Source organism: Vitis riparia, chromosome 19 (genome assembly GCF_004353265.1).
Source record: "Vitis riparia cultivar Riparia Gloire de Montpellier isolate 1030 chromosome 19, EGFV_Vit.rip_1.0, whole genome shotgun sequence".
Classification (NCBI taxonomy): domain Eukaryota; kingdom Viridiplantae; phylum Streptophyta; class Magnoliopsida; order Vitales; family Vitaceae; genus Vitis; species Vitis riparia.
The window spans coordinates 24,250,443-24,270,020 of NC_048449.1; the positions used below are offsets into that span (position 1 = coordinate 24,250,443).

At 34.0% G+C, this 19,578-nt stretch overlaps 1 protein-coding gene across 1 annotated transcript; it reads left to right on the plus strand.

Annotated features, from left to right (window-relative positions):
• Positions 1-565: 565 nt before the first annotated feature.
• On the plus strand, positions 566-12,933 carry LOC117909388 (putative disease resistance protein RGA4). The gene is made up of 4 exons (XM_034823418.1): positions 566-5,085; positions 11,716-11,858; positions 11,947-12,302; positions 12,413-12,933. The coding sequence occupies exon 1, from the start codon at positions 585-587 to the stop codon at positions 4,917-4,919; it is 4,335 nt and encodes a 1,444-aa protein (XP_034679309.1). The 5' UTR covers positions 566-584; the 3' UTR covers positions 4,920-5,085; positions 11,716-11,858; positions 11,947-12,302; positions 12,413-12,933.
• Positions 12,934-19,578: the final 6,645 nt, after the last annotated feature.

Genomic DNA, 19,578 nt, shown 5'->3' on the forward strand with positions numbered 1-19,578 from the left:
AAATTGGTTTTAAATGACTTTAAAAATGGATTTAAGATGTAAATTGGTTAGCATTCAACCCATCATCCATTGGTCGGGTTGGTTCGATTTTCATTAAAAGGCCGGTTCAATTTTGATTCAAGCATAAATCCTCGGCCAAGTATTTTCTGCTAAAGTCGAGGCAGCCAAACTTGTTACACCCTGCCATGCACTACATTCCAAAGAAGCCCAACAGGGTTGGGTCAAGATGGGCTCAAAAAATTGCTGCAGCCCAAACAGGAGTCCATCCCCAACAATGGTCTTGGGATTTTACTGACCAAAGGGTTTGCTTTCTGCTTCAACTATAGTATAAGAGTGGCCCAAAAGCATACTCCATTTCTTCAAAGGTAAAGTAGGTACACATTATTAATGCAGAATGCAGCTTTCTTTGACTGTTTGTAGCTTTCTTCAAATGTAAAGGTAAAGTAGCTTTCTTCAAAGAATAAACATAAAAAATACCTTCCACGCTAAGGAGGAGCAATTGACTTCGATAGACTTGTCGCCAATTTCCCCAGTTTGAGCGATCTGCCATTTCCTGCCTTCTTCTACATCAGGAGGAAGAAGCCATGACAGTGGGAGAGGCTTTTCTCTCAGCTTTTCTTCAAGTTCTATTTGACAGGTTGGCTTCTCGTGAGTTCGTGGAGCTGCTACGTGGCCGGAAACTGGATGAGGTGCTGGAGAAGTTGAAGATAACTCTGCTGATCATCACTGCTGTGCTGAATGATGCTGAGGAGAAGCAGTTCAGCAGCCCAGCTGTGGAGAAGTGGCTGCACATGGCCAAAGATGCTCTGTATGATGCAGAGGACGTATTGGATGAGCTGGCTACCGATGCTTTGCAGTCTAAGCTGGAAGGTGAATCTCAGAACGGAAAGAATCCGGTACGCAATAGGAGTTTCATTCCCACCTCTGTTAATCTGTTCAAGGAAGGAATAGAATCAAAGATAAAGAAGATAATTGACAAGTTAGAAAGTATTTCCAAACAAAAGGATGTCCTCGGCTTGAAGGATAATGTTGCAGGGAGTTTATCAGAAATCAAACACCGATTACCAACAACTTCACTGGTGGAAAAATCTTGTGTCTATGGCAGGGATGACGATGAGAAGCTGATAATTGAAGGGCTACTAAGAGATGAACCCAGCAACGCTAAAGTTGGGGTAGTTCCCATAGTTGGTATGGGCGGGATAGGGAAGACAATCCTGGCTCAACTTTTGTACAACAATGGCAGAGTGGAGGAGCATTTTGCTTTAAGAATCTGGGTTTGTGTTACTGATCAGTTTGATGTGATGAGGATAACAAAAACATTGGTCGAGTCAATCACTTCGAAAACTCCTGAGGTCAATGACTTAAACTTGCTTCAAGTTAGCCTGAGAGATAAAGTGGTTGGGCATCGGTTTTTGCTTGTTTTGGATGATGTTTGGAGCAAGAGAAATAAGGGCTGGGATTTGCTCTTGAATCCTTTAAGAGCAGGAGCACCAGGAAGTAAGATTATAGTAACAACACGCAATGCAGATGTTGCATCAAGCATAGGCACAGTTCCAGCTCATCATCTGAAAGGTCTATCATTTGAAGATTGTTGGTCATTGTTCAAGAGTCAAGCATTTGAAGATAGGAACATTGATGCTCACCCCAATTTGGAAGTGATTGGTAGGGAGATAGTGAAAAAATGTGATGGTTTGCCACTGGCAGCAAAGCGGTTGGGGGTCCTTTTGCGCACGAGAGTAGAAGAACATGAATGGAGGGATATTTTGAATAAAAAGATATGGGATTTACCAGATGATGAAAGGGAAATCCTTCAGACTCTAAGATTGAGCTATGATCATCTTCCTGCACATTTGAAGCAGTGCTTTGCCTACTGCGCGATATTCCCAAAAGACTACGAATTCAAGAAGGACTCGCTAGTTCTATTATGGATAGCAGAAGGTTTTGTGCAACAACCAAAAGGGAATAAAAGATTGGAAGAGGCAGGGGGTGAATATTTTCAGGATCTAGTATCAAGGTCATTCTTTCAGCAATCCTCTAATGATAAATCATGTTTTGTAATGCATGACCTCATGAAAGACTTAGCTCAATTTGTTTCACGAGATATATGTTTCAGATTGGAGGATATGCTGAAAGATGGAAATCCATGTAAAGTCTTTGAAAAGGCCCGCCATTCCTCTTACATTCGTGGAAAACGCGATGTTCTCACTAAATTTGAGGCCTTCAATGGACTCGAGTGCTTACGGTCCTTCCTACCACTGGATCCAATGGGCAAAACTGGAGTCAGCTATTTGGCCAATAAGGTTCCTAGCGATCTCTTGCCAAAGTTGAGATGTTTACGGGTTCTATCTTTCAATGGTTATCGCATCACTGAATTGCCGGATTCAATTGGCAACTTGAGACATTTAAGGTACTTGGACCTTTCTCACACTGCAATTAAGTACTTGCCTGAATCAGCAAGTACTCTCTACAATTTACAAGCATTAATCTTGTTACAGTGTCACTCTCTCAGTATGTTACCTACAAACATGGGTAACCTAACAAACCTACGGCATCTATGCATTAGTGAAACCAGATTAAAAATGATGCCACTGCAAATGCATAGATTGACAAGTCTACAAACTCTCTCTCATTTTGTGGTGGGCAAAAATGGTGGGTCGGGAATAGGAGACCTGAGGAACATGTCGCATCTTCAGGGAAAGCTTCTCATGACAGGGCTGCAGAATGTGGCTAGTTTTTGGGATGCAGCAGAGGCTAAATTAAAGGACAAAAATGAAATTGATGAGCTGGTGTTCCAATGGAGTAACAATTTTGATGATCTAACAAATGATAGGGTTGAAGAGGAAGTATTTGACAAGATCAATGTTAGAGGCCATAGGGTGACCAGATTTCCAAGTTTTAGGGAAGTCATGCAGGCATATGAGCAGGAACATGATGAAACACCATCAGAACAGAGTGGTAATTTAGATGATTCCAGACATGGAAGAGTTGACACTGACGTACTTGAGATGCTGCAACCTCATAACAACATAAAACAACTTGTGATCAAAGACTACAGAGGAACAAGATTTCCAGGCTGGATAGGAAATGCTTCCTACTCCAATATAATACGTTTAAAACTCAGCAACTGTAAAAAGTGTAAGTGTTTACCATCACTTGGGCAGCTACCGTCACTCAAATACCTGACTATCAAAGGAATGGAAGGAATCAAGATGGTGGGCACCGAGTTCTACAAGGATGGATGTTCTTCTGTTGTGCCATTTCCATCATTGGAGACTTTGAAGTTTGAGAACATGTTGGAGTGGGAGGTATGGTCTTCCTCTGGACTTGAAGACCAGGAAGACTTCCATCACCTGCAAAAGATTGAAATCAAGGATTGTCCCAAGCTTAAAAAATTCTCACATCATTTCCCTTCCTTGGAAAAAATGAGCATTTTGCAGTGTCAACAGTTGGAAACACTTTTAACAGTTCCAACACTTGATGATAGCACAGAACAAGGTGGATACTTCCCTTGCCTCCTAGAGCTTTCTATAAGAGCATGTCCCAATCTGAGGGAATTACCCAACCTCTTTCCGTCCTTAGCGATACTTGATATAGATGGATGCCTAGAATTGGCAGCACTTCCAAGGCTTCCTTTGATCCGTGAACTAGAATTAATGAAATGTGATGAAGGGGTGTTACAAAGTGTAGCGAAATTCACATCGCTTACCTATTTGCATCTGAGTCATATTTCTGAGATCGAGTTTCTACCTGAAGGGTTCTTCCACCACTTGACAGCACTCGAAGAATTGCAGATTTCTCATTTCTGCAGGTTCACAACCCTGTCCAATGAGATTGGATTGCAAAACCTTCCTTACCTAAAACGTTTGAAAATTTCAGGCTGTCCATGTTTAGAGGAGTTGCCACAAAACTTGCACAGTCTTGTATCTCTGATAGAGTTGAAGGTCTGGAAGTGCCCCCGTCTTGTATCCTTCCCAGAGTCAGGCTTTCCTTCTATGCTTAGAATTCTTGAGATTAAGGATTGTGAGCCTCTGGAGAGCCTACCTGAGTGGATAATGCATAACAACGATGGCAACAACAAGAACACCATGTCTCATCTCCTTGAATACTTTGTGATTGAAGGCTGTTCTACCCTTAAATGCTTACCAAGAGGCAAGCTTCCCAGCACACTCAAAAAACTTGAAATCCAGAACTGTATGAATCTGGATTCCCTTCCTGAGGACATGACTTCTGTTCAATTTTTGAAGATTTCAGCCTGTTCAATTGTGTCCTTTCCAAAAGGTGGATTACATACAGTTCCATCCTCCAATTTCATGAAGCTTAAGCAACTGATTATCAACAAGTGTATGAAGCTTGAATCCCTACCTGAAGGTCTACATAACCTCATGTATCTTGAGCACTTGGAAATAGCAGAATGCCCGCTACTGTTCTCTTTCCCAGGACCTGGGTTGCCCACAACCAAGCTACGGACACTTAAAATCTCCAATTGCATCAATTTCAAGTCCCTACCAAATCGGATTTACAACCTCACATCTCTTCAAGAGCTATGCATAGATGGGTGCTCTAGTCTTGTATCACTTCCAGAGGGGGGATTACCCAACAGTCTAATATTACTTTCTATCTTAGATTGCAAGAATCTCAAGCCCTCCTATGACTGGGGACTGCACAGGCTCACATCTCTCAACCACTTCTCCTTTGGAGGATGTCCAGATTTAATGTCACTTCCAGAGGAGTGGCTGCTGCCTACCACCATATCCTCTGTTCACCTTCAATGGCTGCCAAGACTGAAGTCCCTACCCAGGGGCCTGCAGAAACTTAAATCTTCAGAAAAACTAGAGATATGGGAATGTGGCAACCTCTTAACCTTGCCGGAGGAGGGACAATCCAAGATGCAGTGGAATCTTCAATTTTGGGATGTCTAGCATACAATTAGCAAGGCAAGAATTTCATCTTGTGCCCAAATCAATAATTTTCTCAGAGACACTCTTTCTTGCAGTGCCAACAACTCCCATTGTTTCCAAAAGAGTGGCTGCCAGCTGTGCTTTCTCATCTTTGCAACCATCCATTAATCTGCATAATCCACACACGGTAAATCTACTGAAAGATGGTACTGGTGGGCTCTGTTTTATTCAGTAAAATAACACCAAACACATTGCTCTTCATATTTCCACTAGTAATTGCCCAGTTCCATTCTCATAAATTATATCATGTATTGTAAGACTTTTTTGCATATTGAGAAATAATTAGAAAAATATGAAAACATATATGAATTCATGAAAGATTATAATGTTAAAAGAGATAAATATAGCATTCATCAAACATCATACTGATAGGCCTCTTATACGTTATGTATATTCTAGAAAAGGGAAGAGAAGTGTATTGCATCTTCAAATTGATAAATGGTAGTTTTTTCATTCATTCATTCATTCGTTCATGTACAAAGTATATATAGAGAGTAATCACCATTCTAAGAATGGGAAAGAATGATACAAGGAAAGAATGATATAAGGAAAGAACAACTAATATTATAATATCTCAACTTTCCTAATATCTAAACATTCCTAATATCTCAACATTGAATGATATAAGGAAAGAATGATATAAGGAAAGCATTCCTAATATCTCAACACTCCCCCTCAAGTTGGTGCATAGATGTCACACATGCCCAACTTGTCTAAAAATTTTGAGAACACTTGACTTGAGACAGCTTTGGTGAGGATATCGGCCAATTGATCTTCTGATCGAATCTTAGGCAATTCCACAATCTTATCATCCAATTTTTCCTTAATGAAGAATCTATCCACCTCGACATGCTTTGTACGATCATGTTGTACCGGATTATGAGCAATGTCACATGCGGCTTTATTGTCACAAAATAATCGGATTGGTTGCCTAGATAAGTAACATAAATCCTGTAAGAGGAGTCTTAGTCATAATGCCTCACAAAGTCCTAAAGCTATACCTCTAAATTTCGCTTCTGCACTTTAACGAGCGACGACATTCTGCTTCTTACTTTTCCATGTCACAAGATTACCACCTACAAAGGTAAAGTAACCAGATGTAGATCGTCTATCATCCACTACACCGGCCCAATCAGCATCAGTATATGTTTCTATACTCTGATGATCAACCTTTTTAGCGAACAAAATTCCCTTCCAAGGAGCATTCTTCAAATACCTCAAAATATACATGACTACATTCATATGTTGCTCTCTAAGATTATGCATGTATTGACTCACTACACTCAATGCATAAGCAAGATCTGGTCTTGTATGAGGTAAGTACATTAATTTCCCCACAAGTCTCTGGTATCTTCCCTTATCGGTTGATATTTGATTAGGTTCAACACACAATTTCAGACCTTCTTCTATTGGTGTATTAACAGGTTGACATTCCGACATTCCAATCTCCTGTAAAAGATTTAAGGCATACCTTCTTTGAGACAGAAAAATTCCTTCACTTGATCGAGAAACTTCAATCCCAAAAAAGTATTTCAGAGGACCTAGATCTTTCATTTCGAATTCTCTAGATAGATAATTCTGCAGAGCTTTTCTTTCTTTAGGATCATTTCCTGTAACTACCATATCATCCATATATACGATGAGTGTCGTAATCTTACCATATTGTTTTTTCAGAAACAAAGTGTGATCTGAGTTACTTTGACAATAGCCAAAAGCTCTCATTGACTTTGTGAACCTTCCAAACCATGCTCTCGGGGATTGCTTCAATTGTATTGTCTCTCCCCTCTTCTATCACTTCTTCAGCTTTTGGGTGGTCATTACTACTTGGTTCTAGAGTTGTACCACTTATATCTAATTCACCCGCTTTCTGATTCACTAGTTCAAATTGTCCAGATTCATCTTCCTTAGAGATATGATAATCATAATCGAGAGTCTGAATTTCCTTATGGTACCCCCCCTGAAGTTCAGACTCAGATGAAAAATACATCGAATCTTCATGAAACAGCACATCCATTGTAATAAACATTCGTCGAGTTGGAGAATGGTAACATCGATATGCCTTTTTGTGCAATGCATATCCACAAACACACATTGCAATGCACAAGAAGTTAACTTGGTGCGTTGTTGTTTGTATAGATGCACAAATGCCACGCAACCAAAAACACGAGGAGGTAGATTTGTGACGGTTGGGGCAACTACGACATTAGTAAGAGCTTGGAGAGGTGTTTGGAAGTTAATTGAGCTGGAAGGTAACCGATTGATCAAATATGCGACAGATGTAATTGCTTCTCCCCAATAAGATATCGGTATTTTTGCTGCTATCAAGGAAGCACGAACAACCTCTAACAAGTGCCGATTTTTCAGTTCAGCAACTCCATTTTGTTGGGGTGTATTGGAACAAGTAGTCTGATGAATGATGTCATGTCCTTCCAAATACTTTTGAAGATCAGAACTTTGATATTCTCCACCATTATCGCTACGTAGAACCCGAACCTTTGCATTGTACTGAGTTTCAATCATTTTATGAAATTTTTGAAACAACAAGTTCACTTCATCTTTGGTCTTCATCAAGTATAACCAAGTCATTCTGGTACAATCATCAATAAAAGTAACAAACCAACGTGAGCCACTCAAAGTTGGGACTTTGGATGGACCCCAAACATCAGAATGTATAACCATAAAAGGAAGCGGACTTTTATTCAAAATTAATGGAAACGAAACATGATGGCTTTTAGCCAATTCACAAATATCACAACAGAAATCAGAAATATCACTCTTTGCAAACAAACTAGGAAACAATTTTTTTAATAACCAAAGGAAGCATGTCCCAAACGTCGATGCCACAACCAAATTTCAAACTTTTTCTTCACCCCCTCAGATCCATCTGCCATCAAGGCTTGTTGCAACTTATTTGAATCCTTTGACTGCAAGTCCAAGTAATAGAGTTTTCCCTGCTTAATACCACAACCAATCGTCTGTCTTGTTTGGATGTTCTTAATAACATAAAATTCAAGGCAAAAAATGACAATACAAGATAAGACTGCAGTGATTTGAGAAACTGACAAAAGATTGTAATTTAAAGATGGAACAACTAAAACAGAATCCAAATTCAAAGTATCAGTAAGAGTTAAGGATCCTTTCCCAATGACTGGGGTTGTGTTACCATTGGTTATGGAAACAATTTTTTGTGAGGAAGGTCTAAGGCGTGAAACCTGTCTAGAATCAAAAGTCATATGATCTGTAGCACCAGAATCAATTATCCATGCACTATTAATAACAGGTGTAGAAGTATTTAAAAACTTACCACCATAATCTGTAGCGGCTACCAATGCAGAGGCTTTCTCGGCAACATTAGCCTCTATTTTTATTTTGGCAACAATTGCAGTCAAGGTTTTCTTGGAATCCTTTTTCTGTTGATCACGATTATTATCATTAATAACAAAGTGGTGATAGCCGAAACATGATATAAAGGTCCATGGTTCAAACCCTCGGTTCCTCATTGTTTTCCTGGTCATACCAAGAGTCGTTGCTTTGAAATTGTGGGATATCCAGACTGGTGGGATCAGTCTTATTGCAGTGAGTGCATTTGAAGGTTGACTTATCAATATTAGGGTTTGTCTTAGGATGGTTGATTGTTGTCGCATTACCATAGCGACAAAATATCCAAGATTTTAGTTCCATGGGTCTGATACCATCTTCAAATTGATAAATGGTAGTTTTTTCATTCATTCATTCATTCGTTCATTCATTCGTTCATGTAAAGAGTATATATAGAGGGTAATCGTCATTCTAAGAATGAGAAAGAATGATACAAGGAAAAAATTATATAAGGAAAGAACAACTAATATCCTAATATCTCAACTTTCCTAATATCTCAACTTTCCTAATATCTAAACATTCCTAATATCTCAACACTGAATGATATAAGGAAAGCATTCATAATATCTCAACACTGCAAACTGGCAGTTAGTTGTAATGTATAGGCTATGTAACAGTCTTGGTACAGGCTGGAATAGCTTAAATAGGAAAATATGGAATTGATTAGGATAGCTGGCTGTTCTAGGAGTTTGGGGGGAGAGTGATAGCCTCTCGAATAGCTATCTTGTATCAGTCTAGCCCTCTTCTTGAAATTCTTGAAATTCAATAATATCACTAATAAATTTTTCCTTCATTAGATACCTATCACATACATAAGTAAATATTAAACTAAAGTTTTAATGAAATAAACTTAGCATAACATGTCGTGCCAGCAGAAGCTTCAATGTAAACATATTAGTTCAAGAACACAAACATAACATAATTCATGCACAAAAGTACATGTGGTTTTAAAATGGTTTGGCCAATCATGTATACATCTATGGATAAGAGAGAATCATTCCCATATCGTATAGAGAACATCATAAAAGATAGAAACCCAATACAACAATTAGGTTCTTGAAACTTCCCATGTTTACCCACTCCTTATATCCATAGCCTAAATCATGAACTTCTAACTCCATCAAGTGTCTCTCATTCTTCCTCACATCTTTATCTACCACATTATATAAGCCCATCTATAAGGATTTGCTTCCAACCGTGTAGATATTGTTTGTTTTGAGCCCAAAGGAGCCTTCATAGTTTTAAAACGCATCTACAAGGTTAAGAAGAGTCCATACATATAAAATCCCAAGAACATTTTTCCCCTATCTGATATGGGATATCACACCATCTCCATCTCATAACTTTTCCCCCTCATGATTAAGATATCCCTAATAACTTTATTTATTCTATAAGGAAATCAAATATTATAATGACATATTAATATAGGAAATATTCTGTACAATATTCATTACCAAAAGGAATCTATACCAATTAGAAATTTGAGACGTTTCCTTACATGACATGACATTTTAAACTAAAGGGTTAATTTCATTCACCTCCATTGAGGTTTTGGTTAAATACACCTAACCCCTATTGGTTTAAAATTTCATTAAATACCTCATTTATCATTTGAAAATGATAGAGGAGATATTTGATGAAATGTCAAACCAATGAGAATCAAGTGTAGTTAGCCAAAACTTGAGGAAAGATGAGTGAAATTAACCCTAAACTAAATCATAGATCCATTACAAACTCTACAAAAAGCGTCCTCATCCTCTAAGTCCTTTACCATCTTTTATAATCATATTATGTACACGAAGTCTTTTACAAGAATAATAATAACATGCTTTCTTGGTTGCTCATGTAGATTGAAAAAGAATGTGACGTCTAAACAATGAAACTTTGAACTTTGTATTAGAAATGGTATGTTTTTCCCTTGAAATGAAAGAAGGCCATCATATTACAGCATAAGATCTAATATTTGATTTATTTAGTTTTGTTGGACGACTAATGGCTTGTTTGAAAACTGTTCTTGAAAACAACTTTTTGTTCCTTAAAATAGAAACGGTTGTCTAACTCAAAAAACATGTTTGACAAATTTTTTATTGAAAACAATTTTTTGAATATCTGTTCCAAAAATGCATTATTTTTTAGAATTAATGTGAGGCCTTTTCAGCTATTTTTTGTAGTCTTTCTGAGAAATAATTGAAAATATTTTGGGAACTTTTGCACAGTATATAAATGCACAATACCTTCATAGAGAATACACAGAGAAAAATGTTTTCCATATTGAGAACTACTTTTAACAGCTGTTTGGAAATTTTTGTTTTTTCAAGAATTGTTTTCAAAAACATATCTCTTTTTTTTATTGAACAGTTTCAGGATTCTAAGTTTGTTTGCAGGTTCAAGCTTTTACAAGTCAACTATAACCATAAGAAATTTGCAAACTGGATAGGATTTTCCTCTATCTGCAAACTATTTTCTAACTAGTTTTTGGTACAACAGTTTGACAGACTATATGTGCACTGTTCAATCTTTAAATAAATTGTAACATCATTGTAGTATCAGATGCATATTTCAATAGGCTATTCAACTCTTTCACTATTGACACAAACTCAATGTCATCTCTCAAACTTACACCACCAGCACTTTATTAACCAAGCATTTGAAATCAGATGAAGAGTACCATCATTATGTCCATGTCAAGTCCCTATAACAAGATAAAGTTTCATTAGTTGCAATAGCACGAAAAGTTGCCAAATGGTAGTCACAGAAGGTTTAGAAACCTTCACTTTAGTTTGATTGAGTTCAGCAAAGATAAGTGATAACTTCTATTTAATGATGTTTCCTTACATTTAATTAACATCTTAAGATAGTCTTTGTTTTTTTCATAGAAAGCTCTTTTCCATATTTAAGTTAGATGTGGGAAAGAGTATTCTAATAAGGGCCTCATCAGTTTTTTTTTTTCTTCTCTTTTGGGAGTCCAACAATAGATTTATAATAAAATAGTCCTGTTAAACACATTATCATAATATATTACTGCTTTTACCATAGACTATCTCCCTACAAGTTTGAGATGGGATTAAGCCTTCAGTTGCTCCTTGTTTCTCATTGTCATGTGGGAGGATCTAAGGAAGCACCAGTGTTTTCCTTCTGTTACAACATTAGGAAAATTGGATCATGCATGTGAGACCCTGTAATTTAGAATTTTCTGAAAGAACTAAATTTTAAATTAATGCCTGCAACTTTTTGATAGTTAGCACAGCAGCATCAGCTTACAAAATACACTGTATAGATATGTAGCTTTTCATGAAGCTGGTTAGGTATTTTGTGATAATAGCATATGATATAGTTACCAAAAAGTGTACTGCACTGAGTTCAAATATTTATATTATAGAAGGCTGGTTGGAGAGGAGCAAGCTTTCTGTCTGCAGTTCCTCCAAGGAGATTGGGGTGTCAATTTGCTATCCAGCAAGCAGTGGGCTGCCTTATTCATCTGGAGGCCTTTTGGTGGATGGTCAGTGAGTTCCTTCTACTTGGGTTAGTAAAAAAATTATAAGTTTTTGCAAACATGAGTTTCTTGCTGATAGAGGGTTTTGAAGAAGAATGTCTTGCTTTGTTTATGAAGATTCAGGTGTGGTGGAGGCAGCAAGTCGCTGACACCCCAAAGAAGAGGAGGACGAGGGGGAGTTGATACAAAGACCAGGAACTTAGGAAGCTGGCATATTCAGTGAACTATGAAGGGAAGGGTAGGGGTAACAAGGTGGATGTTCGTGTGGCTGGTTGGTCTCAAGCTCCTTTTGAAGAAAGTAGCTCAGAATTGTTTCCTAGAACATTTGACAGTTGAATGATGCAGATGAAAGGAAAGTAGTGGACTCCATTTTGAGATCTCATAGAGCTGATCTGGTCTGTTTGCAATAGAATATCCCTTTGGTCGGTGATGCTTACACATGATGTGGAGGCTTAGAGAGAATCAATATTCAGGTTGTGCCATTTTCTTCTCTCTGCAGATTGGGAAGATTACTTCCCTAGTTTTTCCCAAAATATTCTTCTAAGACCAATCTCTTACATTTCATCATTTTGTTGATTTGCAGTGTTACCAAGAGGGGAAGTTATTCTTTTCGATTTGAAAAGAATATAGCTTAAAGTAGGTCATTTCAGTGACCTGGTCAAAGCTTGGTAGGATTAAGGGGCTCCCCTGGTTTCACCTTAGCAAGGATGACTTTAAAACTTGGAACAAAGGGTTCTTGGCAACATGTAAATTGGGAAATCATGTGCTCTTGTGCATGTTGGTTTCTTGAATTTGACGGAAAAGTAGGGCTCTCTATCTAATGAAAAGCTGCTAGCTAAAGGCATGCAATCAGTTAGCAGTATTGGGAGAGATGTCATGGAGGATGAAGTCAGCTTCATGGCTCCAAGAAAGGGACAGGAACACAGAATTCTTCCATAGATTGTTTAATGCCATAGAAGCAGAAACATCATTAGTGGCTTAAAGATAAAAAAGATTTGGCTTTTGGTGCTCTTTGTATACTTCATCTATACTGTAATTGTACCCCACCTTTTTTGTTTGCCCATCCAAAAAGTATATCATGAATCTATTTAGGTTTCCAGCTCATGTAAACGTAAGTGAAACAGGGGTCGCAGCTGATTAGAAAACATGAGCATGTCACAGTGATGTTTTAACTCAGTGTGAAGTCGGGATTTTCATAATCACACACACATACATACAACATATAAACTTTAAAACAATGCCATTAGTCATTGAGATTCAATCTAGTGATGAACTAAGGAAAGCTAAGATCAAAATATAGTGTTAGAATTTGAATAAAAATTCAACATTGATGCCTCGCCATAAAAATGAATCATACAAGTGAAAAATTCACTACCTATCTTAAATATCAATTAACAAGGAAGCAGTTCGGTCCTGATGAATGGAATTTCAAACCAAGTACCATAATTTCAGATATACCTGCTAAAGCAACAATGGTGATTGCAGAAGAACATGAATGCCCCCAACAGTGTTTTTTTTTTCTTTTTTTTTTGTTTCCCTCGACCTCTCATCTCACCAGAAGAAAGAGGATCAGTGGCAATTCAGAAAAAAGGAGCTGAACTCTGAATCCTTTTATCAAGCACTTGCATCATAACCTGATAAAGAGCAGAGAAAGATAATCAAGGATTCAAAAATTCCACCATAGATTCAATAATTTGGATATTAGAACCATATTGTTAAAATTTTTTGAATCTAAACTATGACAAAACATAGTAAATATTGTGAAGCTTGACAGGAAAAAAAAAATACAAAACAAACAAACAAACAAGCAAAACAGGCAAGTACAGCCAGAGTCATATGACCTAAATAACAGCAGAGGCAAACTGAAATAGCAATAGGCTTACAGAACAATCTAGGAAAATTATCCAAACAATCTAGGAAAATTATCCAAGCAATCTAGGAAAATTAATTGGGAAAAAAAATTAATGTCGCATTCATGTAGATTACTCATTTGAAATCGGAAAGTGCAAGCGATTTGAATTAAAAAGAGCGGGAAAAAAAAAAAAAGAGGGTATTTGAAAGCATGATGCGGAGACCCCAAATGTTGCGTTTGTTTCCCAAGAAAATGGATGTACACTAGTTGAGCAGAGCAAACAACCTTCAATTTCTGTGAGCATTTCATTATTTGGAACTCGAGGAACATTACATTTGCTTGCAAATGAACACCGATGTTGTTTTTGGTTCCCAGGAAAATGCATGTACACTAGTCACGAGTGACTAGACCAAATTGCTTCAGAAAAGACACGGATGTGGCGTTTGGTTCCCAAGAAAATACATAAACACTAATCACTTGAGACTAGAGCAAACAATCTTTAAATCCCGTAAGGATGCCGTCATTTGGATTCTAAAGAGCACAAAATTTGCGCTTTGCAAAAACACACATCTTCTGTTTGGTTTCCAAGAAAACGCTTGTAGACTTGTAGAGACTGTAATTATTTTAGCATTCCCTCCTATAAAATTTAAACTGGAAATAGTATTTTTTATATTTTCTAGAATAAGGGTGTATGAAAACTTGTTTTTTATAAACATTGTTTAACAAATTGAAAAAAAATATCATTTAAATAAATATATTTTAGGTATTTTAAAGATATTTTTTATATTATAAATTTGTAAAAAATTTAAAATTCTAATTTTTTATCTAAACTGTGAAATTATGCTTGAGTTGGAGCTGGAACACTTTATGTAACTTTTGAAGTTAATGAAACCATGTCTTGAAATTATTTATAAAATCTTTTATTAACAAATCAAATCGTAGTTAAATTTATCCCACCATTTGATGGATCAAAATATTTAAATCTTGAAACTTGGAAAATGTAATTCTTTGGGGATGAGTCCATTTTATTTCAAATGATCCTTCAAAAATCTATCAATTCTATGTTTTAAGATTAGGGTGAAATACACTCACATACTATGTTTAGGGATTATTTTTAAGATCATTATTATTTTTAAAAATTATTCTCAAAGCAAATTATTTTATAAGAACATATTTTAATTATTTTTACTTTTTTTAGAGTTAATTGTAAAAATTAATTGTATTTATATATAAAATAATTGAAAATAATTTTAAAAGAAATATTTAGAAATACAAAATAAAGTTTGGGTCTATTTGGCAACCGTTTTTTAGAACAGTTTTGTGTTATTTGAAAAAAATTAAGAAAACTTGTGTTAACAATTCAAAATTGTTTTATATTTTTTGTTTTTGAAAATAGAAAAAAAAAATCAGAGAACATTTTTTAATTGTTTTTTTTTTCATTTGTTTTTCAAGATGGTTTAAAAAATAATTATACAAATATGTATAATGATTAAAAATAAAATATTAAGCATAAAAAAATTTTAAAACATATTTAAATATAGGTTAAAAACATTTTTTTCAATACTATTTTTTAAAATAGTTATCAAATAGACCCTTTTATTTTTAAAAATGTCATAAAACTATTTTTGAAAATTGTTAAAAAAAATGGAAAAGAAATAAATCAATTTTTAAAAAGGTTCTAAAGATGGCCAACATTTCGTGTTATCGGAGTTTTGGGTCAAAATGGCTCATGTGTTAAAAAAAAAATTATATCTAACCACTTTATGAAACTTATGTTCAAACTTACCTTTTTTATGCTACATAGAAGTCATGTCATACAAATATTTTTTTAAAAAAAAATTATTTAAAGCCTCAATTAGCAACTGAAGTTTCATTTTTGAATTGAAACCGCAATTGTCAATTGAGACTTTAGTTTTTGAATTAAAGCTACATTTATCAATTGAGACTTCATTTTTTAATTGAAGCATCAATTGACAACTGAGACTTCATTTTTGAATTAAAACCTTAATTGTCAACTGAGACTTTAATTAATTTTTTTTTTAACTTTAAAATTTAATTAAAAACTATTAAATTATAGTTTATTAGTGAAATTAGAAATATATATTTTAATAATAAATTATTTATATTTAAGCTTAAGAATCTAGTATTCTTTCAACAAACATATATGGATAGATAGAAGATATTATAAATAAATAATATTAAAATAATAATTTATATAATATATAAATAAGATATAAAATTGTGTAATTTATTAATTTAAGATATTTAATTTGTTATTTTTTTAAGATATTAATTTATCTTTATTATGTCAAATTTATCTATAGGTTCTCTCCTTGTGGAGGCATATGGGGTTATATATGTTTTTTTTTTTCTAGCATATAAATGTTTAGTTGGTATTTTTTGCGACTTTGATGAAACTACTAAAAATTATATTTTGTAGTAGACTTTTTCTAACTAATTTTGTCAAAAAAAATCTATATATAGAAACTTAAGAGTATACTATTATTTCAATAAATATAATTTTTTCATAATACAAATAAATTAATATCTTAAAAACAAAAAATTAAATATCTTAAATTATAAAATTTTATATTTTATTTGTATGTCATATAATTTTATTATTTTAAGATTATTAATTTTATTGATAAATAAAATATTCATTTATATTTATTGAAGTAATACTAGATTTTTAAGTTTAAATATAAATAATTTATTATTAAAATATATTTTTTAATTTTAATAATAAGTTGTAATTTAATAGTTTTTAATTAAATTTAAAAGTAATATATATATTAACTGAAGTCTCAGTTAGCAACTATGGCTTAGAAGTAGACTTCAAAAATAAAGTCTCAATTGTCAATTGAGATTTTCATAAAAATTTTGAAAAAAATATGTATTTCTATGACATGACTCCTACGTGGTATCAAAAAAACTAATTTGAACATAAGTTTCATAAAGTAGTTAGATGTAATATTTTTTAATATATGGGCCATTTTGACCCAAAATTCGTCTTATTGTTTTTCTCAACAAATTTGCTTTCAAAAATAATTATATTTAATTCTTTTAAGTTAAAATAGAAGTCCTAACATGATTTAGTTGTATCTTGAGAAGGAAAGTTCGAAATCACTATGTGTAATTTTCAATTATGGAAGTTATTTCTTTCGTCTCTATAAATTAAATATTTCTAAATACAGCTTTATAAATTTAAAAATTAAATTACTTTTGAAATTTGCGAAGCCCAACACCGACTCAAACAGTCAAACCGAACTAAATTCATCATGGAGTGAAAAGTGAAGTGAGTTTGTTCCAGTTCGATAGTTCAAAAATTGGACCGGCCCAATCTCAGCCCACTATCAACCGACTCAACTCATCCCAGTTGTATACCCCCTTTAGGGTTTGCTTGCAGAAGGGCTGCCAATCTGAGTTCACTGACAAGCATTCGGTATTTCCTTCGCCAAATGCTGCGTTTCGTTCGATCTCTGGATTTAAGGCAATCCTCCTATCTTTATTCCCTATTCAATCAATCAACTTCTATATTTGACATAATCGTTTGGATGCTGAGTAAATAACGAGAAAATGAAAGAAAGTTTTGATTTGCAAATTTTCCGTCATCTAGGGCTTTACCTAGATCTCATATGACTCTTGGCTCAATTGATTTGAGTTTTCAAATTTTTAATTATTTTCTGTTTGTTTGTTTCGGATTTTTGGTAACACAAAAAGTAAGAGGAAAAACATAGTAATCAAAATTTTGTTTTCTTTTTTGGTTCTTCATTTTCTTGGTTCCCAAACACAGTCGGATTTCTTGCTTTATAACTCGGGAATGCTATTGCCAGGGTTTCTCTTTGGAAGAAGCTATAGTTTGGTAGACAAAGAAAATGTGAAAAAAAGTATTAATTTTGAATGGTAAAATTTTGGGAATATATTTTGTTTGACGTACAAGAACATTTTTATGATTTTTGGAGATAAGTGATAACATCATTGTGTTAAAACTCTGGGTACCTTGAGGACTAAATATTTATTCTTTCTTTTTCTTTATTTTTTAAATCTAGGTTTGCTCCTTACAAGTGAGAAGTACTATGGCATGAGTGGAGTCGGAAAAAACAACAGGTATGAATAATTATATATTTTTTAGTGTATTTAGTGGAATAATACTCTATAAATTCATATATTGCATACATTATGGTTAGTATTAGTAATAGTAATTAGGTAATAAAATCTAAATTGATATGCACATTTGGCAGATGAACCATAAATTTGTTTGTAGTTGTTCAAACTCTTTTGGTGTTTTGTAATCAAAGTAACTCATGATGGGTACCATTGAATTCTTTGGTCGAATTTCCCAAATATAAGGCTAATTCTTGAATTCTTGATTAGCATGCTATTGCATATGGTGTTAATTAGCCTTTATTGTATTTGGTGGTCTCCTTTTACCATATCTTGGTTTCCACCATAACTTACCTATAGGCTAAATTATCTATAAGTTCAAAGAACAAATGAAATTCAAACTAAACTATCTGTGTAGAATATGATTTTGTGATGGGAGTTGTTTATTTTAGTAGGATAAGTTAATTGAAAGCTATTATCTCCTTAATATGGACATATAGATCATCTTGCACACTTGGTTGATTTAAGGCATGCATCTTCTCATATGAATGTCAATCTAAGTAAAATTTTCTAATTTTCTTAGTGAAAACTTTCTAATTTTCTTTTGGAAACTTTCTGATTTTCTTTTAAATGGGATAAAATCCCAACTTGATCCATGAATAAACTTGCCCTCAACTCATGGATGTCGGTTTAAGTAAAAACTTTATGATTTTCTTAGTAAAAGCTTTCCGATTTTCTTTTGAAAATTTTCTAATTCTCTTTTGAATGGGATAAAATTGCAACTTGAACCATGAATAGACTTGTCTTCATCTTATGGTTGTCTCCTCCATATTAGGTTAGTTAGGCATAGTTTGATGCATTTCTTGTTTTCAATTTTGACTCCTTGATGTTGGTTTACTTAGGCATTTAGTTTTGAAAAAGAGAAAATGATAGTAACTCATATATAAAATGTAAGAACTCTTTGAGAATTACCTTAAAATAATAATGACTCTTAGAAATGATTTTTCCCATATGTTCAACCAGAGGTGTAATGACAATATGGATGGCCTAAACAAAATCATCACTCATAAATCACATCTTGCTTCTTCATCTAACTCAACACTTACATTTAATGCAAATGTTGTGCAAATTGATGAGAGATCTCAACCGTAATTGACATGGTAAACTCTTTAAATTCTTGTTATTCTATAATAACATTTTATTTTTATACTACCATATATAATATATTCCTATCTAATTAATCAATTTTTTTTTTTATGCAACAAACAAGTTTTTGGAACAAAGCATCAATTTCCTTTGAAAATCTACATCAAAAGTTTTGGTACATGGCTTGCAATAAATGCAATAAAAGCATCAATGCTGAATTTGAATAATCATTTACTTGCATCTATTTGCAAACATCACGATGTTATTGCTGTGCCAAGGTTATAAGTCTCACTCATTTTTATATTTTATTAAACAATGAGTAACATTGTTATAAATTACTTAACAAACTCTTTATTATTGAATATTCTAATGTTTTTACTAATTTGGAATTACTTATTATTAATATAGGTGTTGTTCGAAGTTAACCTCTTCGATAACTCTTGATTATTGATTGCAACTCTATTTGGAAAAAAATGTAGAGAGATTTTTATTATGTTCTACAAAAGACTTGATGGAACATATTTCTAATGTAATACTTAATTTTGTTTTTAATTTTTACTTCTTATTATCTATAAAAATTAACATTTAACATTTTATATTCATTTTTTTTTATGACAGAATGGGATTGATAATATAAAAAGTTTAGC